Here is a 21,814-nt window from a genome sequence, read left to right as displayed (position 1 = left end):
CTGGCGGAGCGGTGTCTTGGTTCAGGCCGGGCATCTCCAGAAGCTTCCCAATGAAGTGACCTCTGGGAGCCTGCAGGCCCCCTGCTGGCTCAATGCTGTCGCCTCCCTTGCCCCTGCCACCCCTGCTGGCGTCCCTGTCCCACCGCCGATGGCCAGCCCCAGCCCTGTGTCCCTGGCACAGTGGGCCCTCTCCTGGGCCAGGCGGGCCCAGCTGCCCGGCTGATGAGCTGCTACTTTGCTTGTAGGTGGGCGGCTCTTTGGCAGCGGGAGGTGCTCCAGCCTGTCGGGGTCTCCGGGCGCAGCCCCCGTGGTGCATAGGATGGTGGAGGCCATGTCCCCGCTTCAGGAGGAGCTGGTGGTCCTACGGGAGAGGCTGGCCCTCCACGACAGTGACCAGCAAGCCACGTCCGCCCAGCTGCAGAACCAGGTACCCGGGGAGGCAGGGACAGCGGAGGTCCACTGTGGAGCGAGCGTGGAGGGCGCTGGAGGGAGACGGGGTCTTCTGAGCAGCCTCGGGGCGTGCTGGAGGGCAGGGTGCAAGAACCAGAGGCCTGGGCCTCCCTCCCAGCCTTCCTCCTGCCCGTCGCCTGTGGGGCCAGGTGTCCCCTTCAGGAAGTGCTGTACCGGGCCTGGAGCTGTCCAGGAGGACCAGCGACTGACCCCTGGCCCTCTTCTTCCCTCTCTTCTTCCCCAGCTCCATGTGGGCCCCTTTCCTGGGGCTTGGCTCCTCTTCTGGCTCAGCAGCTGTCTCCGAGGCCATCTTAGCCCTGCCGGCTCCCCCGCGGTCCCCAGCCCCACCTGCGGGGTCAGCGGCCTGGCCCGGCTCTCGGGCTCTTGGGCTTCCAGCCTGGGCTCTCTCCCGACAGCGCTGCCCTCAGGTGGGGCCACACTCTTCCTCTATCCTGTGATCTAACAGGTCACCTAGACGGGTGGCCGTCTGCCTGAGGAGCGTCACTCGATTCTGACTTGGCCTGAGTTCCAGGAGCAGTGGATACTCACCAGCCTCTTCTGAGCGCAGGGTCTCTTGCGGCTCTTCTTGAAGCTCTCTCTTCTGCCCACCCGCCCCTTGTGGCCTCCCTGTGTCCCCTTGTGCCCTCCCCTCATGGCTTTTCTGTCTTGGCCTGTCTGTCCCCATGACAGGAGGCTCTGCTCTGCATTCCTGTGCCCACTCGTGCCCGCCTGTCCTCCTCATGGTTCTGTGAGCCTTTCCTACCAGGCTGGGCATAGGGGATACTTGGGGACAGGCAAGCCTCTGCCCTGGGAGGCTCTGTCCTGGGGGCAGATGGACATTTGTTGCATCCATGTAAAGTGAGAATAGTGACGGGAAGGGCATGCACATGGCTTTGAGGACTTGCTGAGGTCAGGAACAGCCTCCTGAGAAGGCAGTCCTGGAGCTGAGGTCAGGCACAGAGCCGAGGGAAGTGCCTTCTGCACCGAGAAAACAGCCAGTGCAAAGGGACTGTGGCAGCAGGTGGAGGGAGGCTGGCAGTGCTGCCCTGGGGGCTGTGGTTGGGTCAGGGCCCACCCCGGAGGTCACACATCTGGCCCAAGGCAAGAACTCAGTAGCAGCACCTCCCTCCCTGGCTTAGGTTGACTAGACACCACTTTTCAAACAAGTTTTTTTTTATTTTTAATTTTTAAGAGCTTTGTGGAGACATAATTCATAGACCATTAAATCCACCCCTTGAAGGAGGTCAGTTTGGTGGTTGTAAGTATGTCAGGATGACGATGCACCCGTCACCCCTAATTTTAAGTCATTTTCATCACCCTAAAAAGACCTAGTGACAGTCATTCCCTGCTTCCCCTCCCCCAGCCCTGGGCAGCCATAATCCACTGTCTTGATGCTTCTCCTTTTCTGACGTCTCGTAGGATCAAAATAACATGGGGCCTTGTACCACTTGAAACACGTTTTTAAAAACTCTCTTTCCTTTTATTTGGCAAAACCGACTGACTTTTGAAGTGGGCACGTGGAAGGAGAGGCACCCTGGCTTCTGGTGTCCTTGGCCCCAGCTCTCCCGCCTGGTGGAGGAGAGCCCCAGCCCCCTCCCCCCCGTGACCTGGGAGTTCAGAACGGTCCCCGTCTCTGCTCAGGTCTTACCTGTGAAGCTTCTGATTCCCAGCACTTTTCTGGAAATTTCTCAGGGACATCCCTGAAACCCCAGGTCTCTGGGCTGCTTTCTGGAGGGTCAGACCCCAGGAGACGGGGCCCCCGCCTGGGCCTGGAGCCAGGGTCAAGCCCTGGAGTGGCCCTGCTCGTTAGCCATATGACCTTGGGCTAGTTAAGGACCACTCTGAACCTCGGCCTCCTCGTCTGTAAAGCGCCTGTAGCCACAGCACCTGGGTGAGGTGCCCCCCGCGTGTTACTGGGGTTGCCGTCACTGTCACCGCCATCACCATCACTGGGGCGCGTGTTGGGTTTGGAGTCCTGGGAGCAGAACCCTCATCCTGGCTGTGCTGCTCCAGCTGGGCCCCCGCAGGCAGCCACCTGAGCCTTCCTGTCCCCGGCTCTGGACGAGCTCGTACTTGTGGCTCTGTGGTTATGGGTGGGTCAGCTGCGAGGGAGGATGGAAACCAGCAGGCGCACTGTGGAGCGGGCGCCTGTCCTGCCAGGTCTGGTCCCCCGCGACCTGGCTGTGGTCGGACGCCCATTTCCACGTCCCTGAGGAAAGGCCACGTGGGGTACCCGCCGCCCGGTTCTCAGTGCTGGTCCCCGGCCTGGTCCAGACCCGCCCCTGCCTGTGGCGCTGACTCTCAGTGTGTTCTACAGGCCACCGGGGGGACTCTGCCAGGCAGCCAGGTCCCAGCTGCAGCCGAGGTCACCACAGAGCCACAGGGCCACCTCAGTCCTGCCCCTGGGGACCTCAGCTCTTCCTCCTGTGCAGTGGGCATGATGACAGCACCCACCACAGGACTGAGGGGGCCAGGTGACGTTCTTACCCAGCCTCTGGCCCCACTGGGACATGACAGGACACATGTGCCTGCTATTGTCACTCTTGGCACCTGGGCTGGTCTGGCCTCTTTGTCACTGTCACATGTGGTGTTTCTGATAATGAGAGCACTCAGGACAGGGGGCTGCAGTCCCCAAGGCACCCAGAAGGTCCAGGTCACAAAGGCCACTGGTCCTGCTCTGGTGACTGGTCCCAAGGACCCTACTGCGTGTTGGCAACCACAGCCCAGGCCATGTCCCGAGGCCTCCCACTCTCCTGTCCTCTATGGACGTCTCTGGAGCCATGGCTCTTGGTCCCCCAGGTTCCCCAGCGTCTTGCTGCCCAGCGGCCCCCCGCCTCTCCTCCCTGCACCCTGAGGTGGAGCCATCCAGGGCGTCCTCAGGGCTTGCAGAGCAGGAGACCAGCGCTGGGTCGCCACCGAGTCCTGTTTGTCCTGTTTTTTAAAACCCATTTTAAGCCAGGCACAGTGGTGCACACCTGTAATCCCAGCAGCTGGGGAGGCTGAGGCAGGAGGATGGCGAGTCCAAAGCCAGCCTCAGCAATGGTGAGGTGCTAAGCCACTCAGTGAGGCCCTGTCTCTAAACAAAATAGGGTTGGGGTGGGGCTCAGTGGTCAAGTGCCCCTGAGTTTGACTCCTAGTACCAAAAACCAAACAAACAAAAAACCCAATTTTAACCATTTTTCAAAAATCGCAGTCGAACGCACGTAGGATAAAAATTGCTGCCGTGACCACGTTGAAGTGCAGAGTCTGGGTGTGAAGAGCATCCACATCCACGGCAGCCGTCGGGTCCCTCCTTCTGCCTGGATGTCACTCGGTGCCTCCTGAGTGGGGTCCCAGCGGTGACTGGCTCCCCCCACTTGGCATAATGTCCTCAGGACTCCTCCTGTTGCATGGGGGCCAGATTGTCCTTTTACAGGCTGAAGACTATTCCTTGTGTAAACACACGACATTGCTTGTTCATGTCGTTTACCCTTGAACCCATCGGTGGGGTGCTGCACCTTCTGGCGATTGTGAATAATGCTGCTGTGAATGTGGGCGTGCAAATACTTCCTCAGGTCCCTGCCTCAATTCCTTTGGGAATAGACTCGGGATTGGAATTACTGGATCAGATGGTAATTGCATTGCTGAATTTTCGGAGGCACTGCCCTACTGGGTTCCATAGCGGCTGTACCATCTGACCTTCCTCCTAGCCACGCACAAGGGTTTCGCTGCCCCCACAGGCTCACCAACACTTATTTTTGTTACAATTTATAATTTTTTTTTTTTGGTACTGGAGATTGAACCCAGGGGTGCCTAATCACTGAGCCACATCCCCAGCCTTTTTATGTTTTATTTAGAGACAGGGTCTCACTGGGTTGCTTAGGGCCTCCATAAGTTGCTGAGGCTGGCTGCAAACTCTGATCCTCCTGCTCCGCCTCTGGAACCCTGGGATTACGGGCGTGCAGGCTGTATCTATATACCAGTGCTGTGAAGTGGCATCTCACTGTAGTTCTGATTTGTGCATCCCTAGTGCTTAGTGATGCTAGCATCTTCTCCTGGGCATTTCGGCCAGTTGTGTATCATCTTTGGAGAAAATGTGTAACCTGGTTCTTCGCCTCTGTTTTCATCAGCTTGTTGAGTTGTAAGAGTTCATGATGCAGGTTTATCTCCCATTGCCTTTTTATTCCATTAGTATACTTTGTCATGCAAAAGTTTTTATTTTATTATTAGTATTATTATTATTAGTAGTAGTATAGGAATTGAACCCAGGGGCATTTAACCACTGAGCCACATCCTCAGCCCTTTTTACTTTCTATTTTGAGTCAAAGCCTTGCTAAGTGGCTGAAGCAGGCCTCAAACTTGCCATCCTCCTGCCTCAGCCTCCCAAGTCCCTGGGACTCCAGGCATGTACCACCATGCCCCGCAAAGTTTTTAATTTTTTTGAAGACCAACTTATCAGTTTTTTCTTTCATGACTTGTATTCTTTCTAGGGTCATATCCAAGAAATCATTGTGAAATTCCAGGCCATGAACTTTCTTCTCAGAATATTGCAGTTTTATCTGTGATATTTAGTTGGTCCACGTTGAGTTGATTTTTGTCTGTAAAGTCCAGCTTCATTCTTCTGCATGTGGACATACCTGCGGGCTTCCAGCACCAGTGCTGAGAGGACTGACCTTTATCATTGAATGGTCTTGGCGTCTTGTCAGAACTTAATTCTGAGTCCTTTGTTCCTTTCCAATTGTCTTTAACTGTGACGGCCAAGGCCACCCTGCTTTGAACACCGCAGCTCTCCATTTTGAAGTCAGGAATGTGAGGCTTCCACCTGGTGGTTCTTTTCCAAGATTGTTTTGTCTGTTTCGTGTCCCTTGAGATTCCCTATGAATTTTAGGGTGAATTTATTATTACTTGTTTAAAAATGTCGTTGGAATTTCAAGGGTTGCATTGAACCTGCAGATGACTTTGGATACATCGAAACCTTGACAATAGGAAGTCTCCAGGATGGCATTTCATTCCTTGGTGTCTTCTTTCATCTCTGCTTTTTTTTTTCCCCCTTCAGGGCTGGGGACCGCACTCAGGCCCTGCTCATGCCAAGCTGTGCGCCAAGTCTCAGCCCCAGCCCTGCTTTAATCTCAGCAAACTCTTGTCGTTTGCTAGTGTCGAAGTTTTCACCTCCTTGATTCATTCCTAGCTATTTTATTCTCTTGGATGCGGTTGAAAACGGAATTATTTTCTTCTTTTCCTTGTTGAATTGTGACAGAAACACAACTGATTTTGTGGCCTCTCTGCGTGGACGTTCCTGACACGGCAGTCACTGCCTGTAGTTGGCCGGCAGCTCCCGTCTTTGGAGGTGCTGTGAGCCCCTTCCACACCTCCTAACCCACACCCCTCGTCTCACACACACTGTACCAGCCTCACCCACAGGCCCTGCTCCGCCCGGCCCCTCATGGATTCAGCATTTGTCCTCCATGTATTTACTGAGCACCTACTATGTGCACTGGGCACCACAGATAAAAAAATCCCTGACTTCACAGACCTTTTGTTCTAATATACTAGATATATAGGTTGATAATTCAGAATCAAATAATCCAAAGTTCTCCTGAATCCAAAACATTTGAGTATCAACATCATCGCACAAGTCGTCTGGTGGCTCAGTGTACACAAATTTTCCGTACAAATTATTACAAATATTGTATAAAATTATCCGAAGGCTATGTATAAGTCATGTGTGAAACATTAAAGGAACGTTTTTAGGGGGTGGGTATGAGTATTGACCTCAGGGGCAATCACCCACTGAGCCCCATCCCCAACCCTGTTTTGTATTTTATTTAGAGACAGGGTCTCACTGAGTGGCTTAGCGCCTCACTTTAGCTGAAGCTGGCTTTGGACTCACGGTCCTCCTGCCTCAGCCTCCCGAGCTGCTGGGATTACAGGCATGAGCCACTGCGCCCAGCATATGAATTTTGTATTTAGAGTTGGATCCCATCCTCAAGGTGTCTTATTACATATATGCAAATATTCCAAAATCTGAAATTAAAAAATGTGGTCTTAAGCACTTGGGATAAAGTACACTTAACCTGTAACAGGGTGCTGGGCCCTGTTGTAAGTGGTTCGTGGTGTATGTTTTCTCATTTAATATCCAAGACAATTGTGGTGAGGTAGCCTGATCATAAGATGAGGAAAATAAAGAGAACAGAGAAGGAAAGACGCCCCTCCAAGGTCACCTGAGGTCACCTGCATGTGAGAGGGGTCTGGGTTAGGACCTGGGCAGTCTGGCTGGAGAATCCATTGTTCTCGATGCTATTCCTGTTCCTTGGGGAAAAAGGACTTAAGTGTGAACTCTGGCAGCTGAGTGGACGGGCCTCCAGGCTGCTCCCTTGAGGCCCTCCCAGCTCCGCCACAGCCAATAGCAGGTGACCACGCTGCCCAGGCAAGGCGAGGTGGGCGGTAGGGAGGTAATGAGCAGGCTGCCCGCCTCAGGAGCTGACAGCTGATAAAACAGACCAGGGCGCCCCCGCCCCGTCCATTCTGCCCCAACGTGTGAATGCAGGTTTCTGTCAGGTCCGCAGAAGGCCTGGCTCCCTGGGCCCTGAGCAGGGCAGGGCCGAGGCCCCTGCACCGAGACTCGTCTTCTCTAGCTGGGAACCACCAGGAAGGGGGTGACACCTGCCCAGGCTGGCCCTGGTGAACTCTGAGTTGACCCCTGGGCTGGCCTGGGACACTTTCCGCCACCTGGTTGGGAGGCTGTGCTCCCCTGTGACTTGGCCTTTGGCTCAGGCGTGTGCACAATGCCTCTTGATGTCACTGCCAGTATTTATTGAGCAGCTACTTATGTGGGCCCCACACAGGGAGTGGCTCTCCCCTCTTAGGCTGACCGCCACGGGCGGCCATCCCTGGCTCCCCCCTCTCCACGCCCCACTGCTCCCAGCCCTGTCTCCTGTCTGGTCCTCTGGGTGCCCTGCTTGCTTCTGACTTCTTGTTCACTTTCCCTAACCCTGAGAGACTTGCCCGCTGTGCCTTCAAGTCCAGGAGGAGGTTGGTCTTGCCCCCAGCCCTCCTGGAGCGAGCCCTCCGCGTGGAGGGTGAGGGTCCCCCTCCTGGGCTGGTGTTCTTGTTTCTCAGCCCCTGATGGAGCTGGCCTGCAGGGGCCAGAGAGTCATTTAGTTGCTTGGGCCTGAGCAGGCTGAGTCACCTTGGCCAGGGTGCCTGAAGGGGTCAGTCCACCTGCTCTACTGCAGGCTACTTGTCCCAGGAGGTGACTTAGCATCTGACATCTCTGACCAATCCCACCCTCCTCCCCTGTTAAGGGCAAGCCCCCCCCCATCACAGCCCCACCTCCTGGGTGCTCCTGGCTGATTCCAGAGCCAGGAGCACCCAGGCCCCATTGTGATGCCAGAAAGGCCCAGCCTGAGGGGCAGGCCGGGAGGGGCACCTGTCACCCAGCCAACCTGCAAAACCCTCTTTCAAGGCATCGGTGGGCCTGAGTGCAGGCTTCGAGATGGTTGAGGTCAGAGCACAGCCCTGGGGAGGGGAGTGGCAGGGGGAGGTGCCCAGACCTTTGCATAAGCTGGACGTGGACCCAGGACCTAGTCCAGGGTGAGGGGAGTCCAGGGAACACACGTGAGACTTTCAGCAGTGTCTGATGCTGAGAAGCATCGGGGGTGGTCGGCTGTAGCTCTTCAGCCCGAGACCCCTCCCACCCTGGAATCTTGCTTGGGCTTTTCGTGTTGACAGCTGCGTTGGGCAGAACTGGGGTGTGTGTGGGGGGGAGGGGGTTGAGAAAGGGGCCGGGAGGGGGCTTCGTGGTCGCCGTGTGAAGCCCTGGCTTCCATCCGCAGCAGGGTGATGAGCAAGACAAAACCACCCCTTGGTCAGAGACTCCAGGTCCTCTCGGGGCTTGTGTGGGCAGCAGGCAGGAGGCAGCCGAGAGGTGGGACTGAGAACTCTTCAAACTTCACACAAACTCTAGAACAGAATCCCGGCCAGCGGCGCTGTGCGCTGAGACGCGGACGCTGTCATTTACCCAGCGCTGCCCCAATGGCGGCCATCAGGCCATTCCCCGTGCCATGACTTAGGATAGAAAAGCTGCCTCATGTGACAGATCCTTCTGGGATCTGAGCCCCTCCACATTCCAGGCTCCCAGCCCCAGAAAGGGGACACTGGGGGCGGGCAGAGGTGGCGCCAGCTTTGCCTCCCTGTCTGGCCCATGAGGTGCATCACTAGGTAGGACCATGCTGGAGGTGGTGACAGCGTGACAGATTTGGCCCTCAGGTCACCTGCATGTCCCCCAGGTGGCCATGGGCAGGCTGGTAGGATCGTCCACCCCCAGCTGGGTCTTGTGTCTGAGGACCCCTCCCACCCAGCAGCCAGCAGGGCTTTTGTTGAAGGAGGGGCAGATCTCCTGGCCCATTCCTCCCAGAGCCACCTGGAGGCAGAGGCCCAGCTGACTCCGGCCCCAGGAGGCAGTGACGTCCAAGGTCAAGGGCTGCCCACAGGCTTGATGAACAACAATATAAAATGGAGCAGCTCTGCACACCCCCAAATCCAATGTCAGCCTCCCTTGAGAGAAAAGGGAGTGTGTCCCCCTGGTTGAGGGACGTGGGGAGCACATGTGGCTGCCTCCTTGGGTGGCTCTTGGGCATCTGATCCCACACAGCCCCTCACCCGCCTTACTGGGCTGGCTCCTGGAGGTGATGGACGTTGTCGCCTGTCATTTAGTCATTGAAACCCAGTGTTTTTGTGGCCAGCTTATGTAAACCTCCTGAACCACCAGAGCAAGCCTGACTCTCACTGAGCCTTTTCCCAAGTGAGACGTGGTCATTGCAGAATGTTCTGGAAGAGAACCCAAATACACTCTGGTGAATGCTGGTGCTGAGGTCTTTTCTGCCTGTTATTTCCTGAGAAGAGGCTCCTGGGGGTGGGCGGCTCCTGCTGCAGGCCCAGGGTCTGAGGTGTCTGAGGCCTATGGGTCAGCTGGGGACAGGGAAGGGTCACCGTCCTGGGGTCTGTGCTCTAGGGTCTGGCCCCCTGTGGCTCTAGCCACTGTAGGGTGCCATTGCTTGCTGATGGGGTGAACACCCCCCTTTCTCTCTCAGCTTTGGTCAGCCACGGCTCTCCTGCAAAGGAGATTGGGGTCAGGGGTGGACACAGGTGCCAGGTGTGCTTTGGCTGTGGGCAGACCTGGCTCCACAGGCCAACCTGCCAGAAACTACTCGAAGAAGAAAATTCTGAGCACTAGGCAGGGATGAATCCATGTCTTTCGGGGCCTGGGCTTGATATGATTTGAGGGCCCTTTTAAAATTACAGACATGAATACAGGGGTCTGTGCCAAGCAGGGATCCCGTGTCTGTCTCAGAGCGGCTTCTGGGGCGGGCCCGGCCCAGCGAGTGACGCCTGTGTGCCTCAGCCTTTTCTTTTTTGGTACCAGGATTGGACCCAGGCACTTAACCACTGCTCACCCTCTCCTCCGTGCGGTCTCCAGGGCTCTCTTAACCACTGAGCCACAAAGAGCTGGGGAGCTCTGGCTGAGTTTCTTAGGGCCTCCCTGCCCCTCGGCTGCACTTCAGACCTCCCTGAGGTGCCTGGGCTGGCCTGGCCCTGGGGTGACAGGCACCCAAGGCTGTGGCGCAGGCCAGCTTCCTCCTACTTGGAGTCACAGGCCTGGCCTGAGGCTGTGGCTCGGGAGGGGCTGGGAGAAGCCTGGTCGGTCCTTGAACTGGTGCACATGAGAGGACGGGAGGGCTGAGGTGAGGACCAAGGCTCACCCTCCCTGGTTCTGTGCCCGCAGGTGGAAAATCTGAAGGAGAAGCTCATCAGCCAGGCCCAGGAAGTGAGCCGACTGCGCTCCGAGCTGGTGAGGCTCTGCAGGGTCACCCGGGGGCTGTCCTGTGCACCCCTGCCGTCCCCCAGGGGTGCGGCCCTGTCACCCAGCCCTCACGTCCCACCCAGAGACTACTGCCATAGCTGGTGGCCCTTGTGTGGCTCCTGAGCGGAGGGGGCTGGTTCTTCTTGGCTGACGTAAAACAGGAGTGTGAACTCTGTGCATAAATGTGACTTCTTGTTACTTTCACACTCGGGAAAGTAGGCGGAGGGGCGGGGCAGCGGGGCCCTGCTCACCCCTCTCCTTCCACTGTCTCCAGGGCTCTCTGGGCTCCTGCTCTCGTCCCTGTCCCTCTTCTCCTTCCTCCGTCGCTCCTCGCCTCTCTCCCTCTCCCTGCCCTTGCACGCCTTCGGTCTGCCCTTCTTGCTGTGCCACCTGTCCATGCCACATGCCCCCCCTGGGCCCTGGCTCTCCGCAGGGAGGCACCGACCTGGAGAAGCACAGGGACCGGCTGATGGTGGAGAATGAGCGGCTGAGGCAGGAGCTGCGGCGCTGCGAGTCGGAGCTGCAGGAGTGGCGGGCCCAGCCGGCGGGACCCTGCCCGGGCTGCGAGCACAGCCAGGTGAGGGGCTCGCCCCGGCCGGGCTCAGCTCCCCACGGGGAACCCAGTGCTCAGAGTGCCCCTGACCCCCGCAGGAGAGCACCCAGCTCCGTGACAAGCTCTCCCAGCTGCAGCTGGAGGTGGCGGAGAACAAAGGCATGCTGTCGGAGCTGAACTTGGAGGTGCAGCAGAAGACGGACCGGCTGGCCGAGGTGGAGCTCAGGCTCAAGGACTGCCTGGCCGAGAAGGCCCAGGAGGAGGAGCGGCTGAGCCGGCGCCTGCGTGACAGTCACGAGACGATTGCCAGCCTGCGGGCCCAGTCCCCGCCTGTCAAGGTGAGCCACCAGCGGGCAGCCAGGAGCAGTACCCTGTACAAGCTTGGGCCCGTGGCACCAGGGCTGGGCTGGCACGCAGGAGCAGCGGGTCCTGGGGAACAGGTGCGAGTCACCAGAGGAATCCTCCACTCGGTGCTCTCTGGTCCCTTCCCTCTGCGAATCAGGGCCAGGCCCAGTTAGGTAGCCAGCAAGCAGTGGCAGAGGTGCCCCCTGTATGCCAGGCCTAGATGAAGTGTAGCTTCTCGATTCTGCACCTTCCCGAGTGCTCCGGGCCAGGCTGGGTTGTGGCCAGGTCACTGTGCAGGATTTGTTGAGACGAGAAGATTCCACGAAGCCAGATTAGCAGCAGTCTGCAAAACTGGGACCCTGCAGCTCCTGTCATTTCTGTGGGGAGTCTTGAAGAGACATCCCAGTGGCCAGCTGTGTCTCAGGTACCCACACGCCTCCATGTGCCCATCCTCCCCTCACCTTGCAGTATGTCATCAAGACAGTGGAGGTGGAGTCACCCAAGACCAAGCAGGCCCTCAGTGAGTCCCAGGCCCGGAACCAGCACCTACAGGAGCAGGTGGCCATGCAGCGGCAGGTGCTGAAAGAGATGGAGCAGCAGCTGCAGAGCTCACATCAGCTGACCGTGCAGCTCCGGGCGCAGGTGTGTGGGCCGTGGGGTGCATGCTGGGCCAGGCCCTCTGTACAGAGGAGGGGTTAAGTATTTGAGGATCCCAGAGACTGGGGGGTCCAGTCCCTCATTTCTTTGATGGCCAAGTGGCCAAGGGCAAGTTCTCTGTTTTTTCGTCTGTAACATGATCTGGTCAAAGACCCTCCTGCATAGTGGGGACCCAGCATCATGATCACAGCATGTCTTTACTGCAGACCAGCCCAGCACCTGTGCTGTGCCTGGACCAGGTTGGTGCAGGGGCTGATGCAGGAGGTGGTAGTGCATGGAGCTCACAGCCCTGTGTGGAGGAGAGAGGCGGCCATGCTACCCCTCCTTGGGAGTGGGGTTCACTGCTTGGAGCGTGGCTTCTTTCCTGGTACCTGCCTCCCCCATTCGTGACCACTGAGCCTTCTTGGCCTGGTTGCCAGATCGCCATGTATGAGTCGGAGCTGGAGCGGGCACACGGGCAGATGCTGGAGGAGATGCAGTCCCTGGAGGAGGACAAGAACCGGGCCATCGAGGAGGCCTTTGCCAGAGCCCAGGTGGAGATGAAGGCCGTGCACGAGAACCTGGCAGGTGAGCCTGCGGCCTGGGCCCCATCCGTCCCACGCCTTGGCCTCATACCGTCAGCCTCATACCTCTCGTGTCCCCATAGGTGTCCGCACCAACCTGCTGACACTGCAGCCAGCGCTGAGGACCCTCACCAACGACTACAACGGGCTCAAGCGGCAGGTGCGCGGCTTCCCCCTGCTGCTGCAGGAGGCCCTCAGGAGCGTCAAGGCCGAGGTGAGGGAGGCCTAGAATCTGGGCAGATGTGCTGCACATGTTCCTTTATCTGCTATGTTTAATTTTGCGTGTGGTTTTGGTGGCTGAACCCAGGGCTTTGCACACACAGACAAGCGCTCTGCCACCCAGCCAACCCCCGAGGCAGTTCTCCACAGCTGTACTTGTGCACTATGGGAATAGGGCCACCTGCAGGCTGGGCCTTTTTTTTCTTTTACACAATGCCTTTATTTTCTGCAGTGCTGAGGATTGAACCCAGCGAGCTAGGCAAGTGAGCCACGATCTCAGCCCCATGCTGGACCTCTCGTGGCCTTTGGATCCTTGAATTTGTACGACAGCTCTTTCCAGAGTCCATACATAGAAAATAGTTCTCCTTTAAAAAAAATTCTGTAGCTGGCCGTGATGGTGCACGCCTGTAATCTCAGCCACTCGGGAGGCTGATCGCAAGTTCAAAGCCAGCCTCAGCAATGGCAAGGTGCTAAGCAACTCAGTGAGGCCCTGTCTCTAAATAAAATACAAAATAGGGCTGGGGATGGGATGGGGCTCAGTGGTCGAGTGCCCCTGAGTTCAATCCTCAGTAGCCCCCCACCCCCAAAGTTTAGCAACACATGGACATGGTGAAAAGCCAAGCCCTGCACAGGGGCGTGGAAAGGAAGGGGCTCTTGGCCACTGCATCCCCTTGCCGGGGGCCACCTGTCTCCCTGCCCTTCCCCCGATGTTCTGAGCATCATGAACAGGTACATGGTCAGCATATCCCTTTACCTGATGGGGGACATTACTGGACATGGGGAGGTACTGGACATGTGGCTTTGTATACCATGGCGATCTCTCCCTATCAGCTCCTGCAGATTTCCGGGTTCCATGCGTTACCCCCACTTTACAGATGAGAAGAGTGAGACTCAAAGGCCTTGGTCCAGTTCCTCAGGCCCCCCCGCTACTTGGGTGGAGCTGGAACTTGAGCCTAGCTGACTCTAGTAGTGCTAGTGCTGTGGAGGGAGGCGACTCCCGCTCTTTGCTTGTCCCCAGGGTAACCTTGAGCTATTGGCTTAGCCCTGGGGACCCAGCTTCTTCATCTTGACATGGGATGCTGGCAGTACCTCTCCGAGGGGTCATGGGAAATCGGACACGTGTCAAGCCCAATCCAGGGCAGCAGTCGGCGTCCGGCTGGGCTGGGCCGTTGGTGGGGTGAGGCTGATGGAGTCCGCCCCTCCCACGGCGCGTGTCCCTCCAGATCGGCCAGGCCATCGAGGAGGTCAACACCAACAACCAGGAGCTGCTGCGCAAGTACCGCCGGGAGCTGCAGCTGCGCAAGAAGTGCCACAACGAGCTGGTGCGGCTGAAAGGTGACTCCCGGGGACGTGGGCTGGTGAGCCGGCATACGGTTCCGAACTGGCTCTGCGGCCACTCTCTGCGCTGTGCCCTGTCCTCGAGAGCCACTGAAATCTTCTCTCGGTAGATAAGGAATGGAGGCACAGAGAAGCTGGGGGACTTGCCACGTGGCGGTCACTGGCCCAGCTCAGAAGCTCCAGTGCCATGGCAGGTTACTTGCCAGGCCCTGGTGGCCGAGGGGAGCATGTGGTGCTGCAGTGCTGGGTGGTGGGTGGCTGGAGTGCCACTTGTTCTGTCCTGGGGCCTGGTCCAGCTGAGAATGTCACCCTTGCCTGCACGCGCTCCAGGGACAACCTGCTCTGGGCCAGCGCTGTTCCACGCACAGGGGGTTCGGCTGTGGCCCAGACGCTGTGCCCGCACCCACTGTGCCCACACCCACTGTGCTCACTTTAGCCAGGGAGTGGACAGTGATGAGAAGTCATGGGGAAACCCTAACCCTGCCCCATGGCCAGGTGTAGGGCCCCCACGGTGCAGGGGGCTGCCCGAGGAGGCAGCGCCAGAGCTGATCTGGCTGTGAGTCGGAGAGGGAGGAAAGGCAGGGCCAAGCTGGCCACAGGGGACACTTCATCTTCATTGCAGGCACAGAGATCCCACCAAGGGGATGTGCCTGATAGATAACCATGCCAGTTGTCCACTGTCTCTCTGGTCCTATTGGCCCGTCGGGCACCCAAGCCTTGTCCTGGTTTTCACAGTGACCTTTTAGATTGATAGGACAAGTCCCTGGGCTCATAGGGCCCCAGCTCCTCATGGTGTAGATGGAATCCAGACAGGAGGTCTCCCCGAGACTGGGTGCAGTCTTGAGCCCCATGGCTGACCTTGCTCCCTGTTCAAGGCAAGACCCCCACCCTTGAGTGGTCTGCCCAGGAGGAAAATGAACTAAGTGAACCCATACTGTATTGTGAGTGACTAATGACAGCTGTGGGCCACCTTGTCCTGGGGGCTGTGACACTGGGCCCCTGGTCTGCCTGGGCTCATCTCTCCAACCCACACCACCCCAGGAAACATCCGGGTCATTGCTCGTGTCCGACCAGTCACGAAAGAGGACGGGGAAGGACCTGAGGCCACCAATGCTGTGACCTTTGATCCCGATGATGACTCCGTCATCCACCTGCTGCATAAGGGCAAGCCTGTGTCCTTCGAGTTGGACAAGGTCTTCTCCCCGTGGGCCTCACAGCAAGATGTGAGTGTGGCCCTGGGGGACAGCATCTGCAGGGAAAAGGGGGACAGAATAGACAAAACAGTGGGGGTGGGATTGACAAGTGGGACCCCAGGGTTCCTCTCACCTTCCCTCTGGGAGAAGAGGGTGTGGAAAGCCAAGAGCAGGGACTGGGGGTGCAGCTCAGTGGTAGGGCACTTGCCTAGGGGGGCCTTGCCCTGGGATGATTCCCAGCATGGCCAAAAGAAGCCTCCCTCAGGAATGGAGAGAACCAGGCGAGCCTTCCCACCCACTGACCATGGCCTCACCTACTGACCGCGGCCCCCATCTGCATGCCCGGGGCCTCCAGGCAGGGGTATGGTGGCTCAGGACTCAGTGCCCAGCCCTCAGCAGTGTGAGGACCTCATGTCTCAGCTTCGTTCTTCTGGCACCTCCACCCAGCTAACCTGCCAGGGCTGCCTGTCCTGTGCCCTCCTGTTCCCACAGCTGGCCCTCCTTTGCTCCATCCTGTCCCCTGGCAGGAAGGCCAGGCCAGAGGCGGTACAGGCCTGTGCTGCCTCTGTCTTCAGCCCTTCTTGGGCCCCTGCTGGCCCCTGTGGGCAGTGTGTGCCCACTGATGATGTGGCGACTCACTACTCAGGAGTCCCAAAGAAGGAGCTGGCTGCCGCAGTTCTGTCACTTTGAAGGGGCCCTGGGCAGGGGCGGTGGCTGGACTGGGCCCCTGGTCGCAGGGTGCTGGAAGCCTTCTCTCTGCCCCCCGCACCCCTCCAGGTGTTCCAGGAGGTGCAGGCCCTGATCACCTCCTGCATCGACGGCTTCAACGTCTGCATCTTCGCCTACGGCCAGACGGGCGCCGGCAAGACCTACACCATGGAGGTGGGTGCACCCCTTTTGCTGCTGGGGCTCCCTCGTCCCCTCCAGGGTGTGGCGCAGAGCCTGCTTCACCTCCTTTGGCCCTTGCACCCACCCTGGGACAGAGGCTGTCAGACTTCGGTCAGCTCCTGGCCTGAAGAGGGCCTTCCTGCCCCAGAGCACTGCAGTGTCCCAGCAGGACCGGCGGTGGGGACAGCATGCAGGGCAGCAAACCGTCTCGTCCAGCACAGGCCCCCGCAGTGCCCCTCAGGACGCGGCCTTCTCTCCCCACACACTGTGCAGAGCCTCCCCCTCCTTCAAGGCTGCCTCGAGCCGCACCAGGGTGGTGGGATGCAGGGGGTGGGGGCCTCACAGGCATCCCAGGGCATTGGGAGAGGCTGGCCACGTGATGGCTGTTGTGGGAACCCAGTTTTTTGGGGGTACTGGAATTGAACCCTGGAGTGCTGAACCACCTCCCCGGCTCTTTTAAAAATACTTTTATTTAGAGACGGGGTCTTGCTGAGTTGCTTAGGGCCTCACTGAGTTGCTGGGGCTGGCTTTGAACTGTGATCCTCCTGCCTCAGCCTCTTGAGCTGCTGGGATGACAGGTGCGCACCTCGGCGCCTGGCTAAACCCAGCTGTCAGGGCAGGGCTTCCTCTCTGGTGGGAGCAGGTGGCGTGGCCGAGGAGTAGGGCCTGAGAGGAGGAGGAATGCTGAGCATGGAGGGAAATGGGAAGCTGGCCTTCGGGGGTTTGCTGTTGGCTCATTAGTACTTTCCTGGCTCCTTGGGGAGTGTGTGTGTGTGTGTGTGTGTGTGTGTGTGTGTGTAATTCCAGGTAGGGGAGGAGGCAGGTGCCCCGTGTCTGGGTGAAGGTGGTGGAGGACTGGACGGACCCTTCCGGCCAGCTTATGGGTGCCCCCGGGAGCCTGCCGTGGCTCTGTTCTGTCTGGGCTCTCGCTCCCCCAGTTCTAGGGTCATGGAGCCCAGTTACTGAGGGGCAGGCCAACTGGCAGGCCAGGATGGAGGTGGTGACGTTAAGTGTGGCACCTCCTGGGTTCCCTGATGTCTTGGGGCTGCTCAGAGTTGGGGTGACTACCAGGACCACCAAGCATCTACTCAGAGCTCTGCTGAGGACTGAGGTGTCAGTCACCAGGCAGGCACTGGGGCCCCCACTGGAGCCCACCTGGCAGTGAGGAGACAGTGGTGAACAGAGCCAGTCAGCAGGTGCCAGGGACAACACAAAGCCAGAGGCGAGGCCCGGCAGGGAGGGCATCTGGGGGCTCCAGGAGACAGCACTGGAGCCCAGGGTGCGCAGGCTGTCAGGGGAGAGCATGGCTGCAGAGGGGACACAGCTAGGTCCTGGGAGAGCAGGGGAGTGGTGAGGGCCAGACCTTCTGGGAAGGTCTGCCAGTCCCTCAGGACCCAGCGCCTGTGGTTACCCTCCGCCACCCACCGAGCTCCAGGTGGCCGGTGAGGGGATCCACTCACTTCTGCTGCTCCTCCCAGGTGGCCCAGTGGGGCCAGGCACATCTCAGGTGCTCGGCAGCCCTGAGCAGAGCCAGGCCAGGCCCTCCACCCCACGGCTCTGTGTTAAGCCTCAGGGCCAACCTGGCAGGGCACTGCCCTCTAGGGGGGAACTGAGGCCAGGCAGGTGAAGTCGGCGGAGCTGGTGGGGGGGCTCCTGAGGGGGGGCGGGAGGTGATGGACTTCATGTGCAACATCAGGGCCACTGGGGTCTTCCCTTCCACCCTCAGGGAACCCCAGAGAACCCAGGCATCAACCAGCGGGCCCTGCAGCTGCTCTTCTCCGAGGTGCAGGACAAGGCGTCCGACTGGGAGTACACCATCACCGTCAGTGCGGCCGAGATCTACAACGAGGTCCTCAGGTGGGCAGCGTGCTGGAGCCCGGGGTGGGCAGCAGGGCCTTCCGGTGGGAGTTGACTTCCAAAGGCGGCGGCTAAGCAGCTCGTCCCAGGTCCACCCTGACGCAGCCCAGGAGGGCCAGGTGGTCTCAGCGGGAGAGGGCTCTCCCTGATCTTGCCTGGGAGGTCCTGCCCACAGGCCAGTGCACTGTGGAGGCCAGAGAGACCATCCGGGGACTTCTGGGGAACAGTCTGTCTCACCTCTTCAGCTGAGGCCTAGGGAGAGGCGTGGGGAGAGCTGGGCTTAACCTGATGGTCAAAGAAGGTGTGATGGGCAGGGACCCATCCAGGCTGGGGAGGTAGGGGGATGCAGCGACTGTCCTGCCTGCCCTTCCAGGGACCTGCTGGGCAGAGAGCCTCAGGAGAAACTGGAGATCCGGCTGTGCCCGGATGGCAGCGGGCAGCTGTATGTGCCGGGGCTGACGGAGTTCCAGGTGCAGAGCGTGGACGACATCAACAAGGTGCGTGCCTCGGGGACTTGGGGCTGGGGAAGTGCTGGGTGACACTCTGGACATGAGCAGGCTGTTCCAGAGGACAGGACCAGGCTGGAATTAGGCTCAGCCACGTCCCAAGGCCTCCGTTTCCCCGTCTGAAATGCAGCAGGTGGCGTCACCCTTCCCAGGGCTGCTTTTAGAGACAGGCGATCCCAAAGCCTCCCTCTGAACCCTGTGCCCCTGACTGTCCCCAGGTGTTTGAGTTTGGCCACACGAACCGCACCACCGAGTTCACCAACCTGAACGAACACAGCTCGCGCTCTCATGCCCTGCTCATCGTCACGGTGCGCGGTGTGGACTGCAGCACCGGCCTCCGCACCACAGGTGAGGCAGGTGACGGGTGGCCTGGCTGAGGATTGCCAGGGTCCCCGTCGTGGGCAATGGATGGGGACCAATGGCAACGGATCTGCCTGCCATCCTCCCCGCAGGGAAGCTGAACCTGGTGGACTTGGCTGGCTCGGAGCGCGTGGGCAAGTCGGGGGCCGAGGGCAGCCGCCTGCGGGAGGCCCAGCACATCAACAAGTCGCTGTCAGCCCTGGGGGATGTGATTGCTGCTCTCCGCTCCCGCCAGGGCCACGTGCCCTTCCGCAACTCCAAACTCACTTACCTGCTGCAGGACTCACTTAGTGGTGACAGCAAGACGCTCATGGTGGTGCAGGTGAGGGCCCGGGGGCAGAGTGGCACAGCCCTGGGTGCGCAGGATCCCAGGCTGCAGAGAGGGACCCTGGTCTTTGGTAGCTGTGGTCTGCACCCTCCCCTCAGCCAGGCCAGGCTGTCTCCACGAAGCCTTCTGGAGTCCCCTGGTTGGGAGCAGCCAGCTGGCCTGGGTGGGGTGCGAGCTGTCATGTCTCCTAGGTGTCCCCCGTGGAGAAGAACACCAGTGAGACGCTCTACTCCCTCAAGTTTGCTGAGAGGGTCCGCTCTGTGGAGCTGGGCCCTGGATCCCGCCGCACAGAGCTTGGGTCCTGGTCTAGCCAGGAGCATCTGGAGGTACTCCAGGCCTGTGTCACACTTAATGGTCACAGGCAGGGGGAAGTGGGGCACTTCCTTGAGTGGGAGGGAAAGAAGCTGCCTGGTGGGTGGGGTTAGAACTTGAACCCAAACCCAGTAGCCCTTTAATCCAAGTCTTCTTGGCTTGAGAGGTACTGAGGAGTGCATCCGTGGTCAGGGAGCTGCTGTGCGGGTCTGACACATGGGGCGTTACCATAGGAACTAGTTGACTCCTGTTCATATATTATCTCACTTAATTCTTGCAGGCAGGAGTATCATGAGGCCCGTTTTGCAGATGAGGAAACAGAGTTTTAGGAATGGGGGTGGGGAAGCATGGGGGAGGGGAGGAGCCAAGGCAGCCACGCCCACCCTCCCTTCCTCTTCACAGTGGGAGTCGGCTTGCCAGACACCACAGCCTTCAGCACGAGCCCACTCGGCCCCCAGCTCTGGGACCTCCAGCCGTCCAGGCTCCATCCGGAGGAAGCTGCAGCCCTCTGGTGAGATCCCCACACGAGGGACAGTCACAACCACCAGGCTGCCCTTACCTGGATGGGCTTTTCCTTTCCTTGTTAAAGCTTGTAACTTTAGCATGAGTCTCACATCCTCCCTGCCCTAGAGGTAGTCAGGGCAGGCAGGACTGTGTCCATTCTACAGATGGGAAATCCAAGGCCCCCAGAGAAGGGTGGTATCAGGAGGAGCTGCATCTCCTGCCCTGGGCCCTGGCTCTGAGGGTGGAAACTCAGGGCTCACCCGTGTCCCAGACGAGTGGGCCCCATCCCCAACTACAATCCAGGGCTCCAGCCTCTGCTGGGCTCCCATGGAAAGGCCTGGCCTGTTCCCAGTCCAAAGGGACAGGGCAGCATGTCCTGGTCAGGGGCAGGCCCACAGTGAGACGCCTGTTGCTTTGATTTCAGCCTGACGGCTGGGGCTGCAGTGTCCAGGTGAGTTGGGGCCAGCGGCCCAGGCTGCTTGCCTGCCACCCACCTGCTGCCAGCTTTGGGTGGCAGGGCTGTGCCAGTGTTCAGCTGCTTGGGGCTGGGCCCGTCCTGCTGCCGCTGCTGTCCTTGTGCTCTCCCAGGCCCCCTCCTGCACTGGCATCTGCCCCTGCTGTGGGCACAGCTGCAGTGCGGAACAGAGGCTGACGATCCCTGGCTCCTCCCACAGGGAAGTCCAGGCTGGTGCCTGTGTGAGGACATCCATCCTGCTGGCCTGGAGCTGGACCCTACGGCCTTGCTGGCCTGCTCCTGCTACAGCAGCACCACAGGAGGTGGAAGGTCCTCTGCCCTGCTCTCTTCAGAGATAAGAAACATGTCCAGAAGGAAGTAGTGTCTCTCGGCTGTGGCTCTGGGCACAATGTCATGGGCTTAGGGCAGGCAGGGATGGCCCGCCCTGCCTGGCAGGCCTGAGCCATCCGTTGGAGCTGGGCCCTCACAGGGAGGGCAGGAGCATGTGGGAGGGTGGGCCTCTGGCCCGGGCTGGCCCATCTCCTCCCCAGGCTGTGGGCCTGGCAGCCTGCTCCAAGGGGTAGGCTGAGGCCTCACGAAGGCACAGGAACCCTGGGAACAGAGCTGAGCTGGTGGGCACCAGGGGCAGCCTGTCCCTGCTCTCCACCAAGGAGAGAGGGGGGTCCCCAGCCGGGCATGTACATAGTGTGCCTAGGTGTACATAGGCGCCTGGTCCTCCCTGCCACGGGGCCAGGCTGTATTTATGGCTGGCAGAGGTGGCCAGTGGGCGGGCCTAAGTCCCCCGCATCTGCCTGGCACCAGGCGCTGTCCTTGCCCACTGGCTTCTTGACATTTTCCTTCCTCCGAAATCCTATTTAAAGACTTTTGGAAGCTTAGCCATTTTTACTTATTAAAATAAAAGCCTTTTTACACAAGTGTAGTCTGAGTTGGTCTTGGGGGAGTCCCCGCTGGCTGGACTGCAGGGAGCTGGGCAGGGGCATGACCAGCTGCCTCCCACTGCTGGCCAGTCACCAGCCCTCCCAGGACCACACATCTAAACAACTGGAGGAGGCGGGGGTCTTCGCTGCCCCCCACCCTGCAAAAGTGCCTGTTTCTGTTGTTCACGGTCACAGTTACCCTTCTGAGCCCAGCCTGTGCCTGCTGAGTGCCCTACCTGACAGGCTTTACCTGGGGAGCTGAGACTTGTCAAAGGTTTGCCCAAACCAACCCACCCACCACTGACCCTCTGCCCTGGCATTCCCGTCCTGGGTGAACGGGCCAGGGGAGGACACCACCCTCTCCTTGGTGCCTCTAGTACCCTGATCAGTGCAGCTCCCACCCCCCAGGGCGCTTGTGCTGCCCGTACTTGGTCCCAGCCCCAGGGGACCCTGTGCAGGAGCTCAGAGGGCCCCTCCTTTCCTTGCCTGGGCTGCAGTGCAGCAGGGT

At 59.3% G+C, this 21,814-nt stretch overlaps 1 protein-coding gene across 9 annotated transcripts in view; it reads left to right on the top strand.

Annotated features, from left to right (window-relative positions):
- Positions 1-21,284, top strand: part of Kifc3 (kinesin family member C3) — a 34,390-nt gene extending 13,106 nt beyond the window's left edge. For 7 of the 9 annotated variants that reach the window (XM_026395649.2, XM_026395648.2, XM_026395652.2 and 4 more), the window contains 18 exons: positions 246-427; positions 10,214-10,279; positions 10,725-10,868; positions 10,943-11,182; positions 11,658-11,831; positions 12,266-12,413; positions 12,493-12,623; positions 13,852-13,963; positions 15,008-15,189; positions 15,937-16,041; positions 17,774-17,904; positions 18,278-18,401; positions 18,629-18,758; positions 18,863-19,092; positions 19,290-19,424; positions 19,813-19,921; positions 20,339-20,365; positions 20,589-21,284. In XM_026395649.2, the coding sequence (XP_026251434.2) occupies positions 246-427; positions 10,214-10,279; positions 10,725-10,868; positions 10,943-11,182; positions 11,658-11,831; positions 12,266-12,413; positions 12,493-12,623; positions 13,852-13,963; positions 15,008-15,189; positions 15,937-16,041; positions 17,774-17,904; positions 18,278-18,401; positions 18,629-18,758; positions 18,863-19,092; positions 19,290-19,424; positions 19,813-19,921; positions 20,339-20,343 (2,348 nt within the window). In that variant the 3' untranslated portion in view covers positions 20,344-20,365; positions 20,589-21,284. Of the gene's footprint in view, positions 1-245; positions 428-851; positions 879-10,213; positions 10,280-10,724; positions 10,869-10,942; positions 11,183-11,657; positions 11,832-12,265; positions 12,414-12,492; positions 12,624-13,851; positions 13,964-15,007; positions 15,190-15,936; positions 16,042-17,773; positions 17,905-18,277; positions 18,402-18,628; positions 18,759-18,862; positions 19,093-19,289; positions 19,425-19,812; positions 19,922-20,338; positions 20,366-20,588 lie in introns of those variants that run through there. The other 2 variants (XM_026395655.2, XM_026395650.2) reach the window with 2 other exon arrangements.
- Positions 21,285-21,814: the final 530 nt, after the last annotated feature.

The sequence above is a fragment of the Urocitellus parryii genome, chromosome 15 (assembly GCF_045843805.1).
Source record: "Urocitellus parryii isolate mUroPar1 chromosome 15, mUroPar1.hap1, whole genome shotgun sequence".
Lineage (NCBI taxonomy): Eukaryota > Metazoa > Chordata > Mammalia > Rodentia > Sciuridae > Urocitellus > Urocitellus parryii.
Note: the sequence above shows the minus strand (reverse complement) of the source record. Positions and strands in the feature narration are given on the sequence as shown.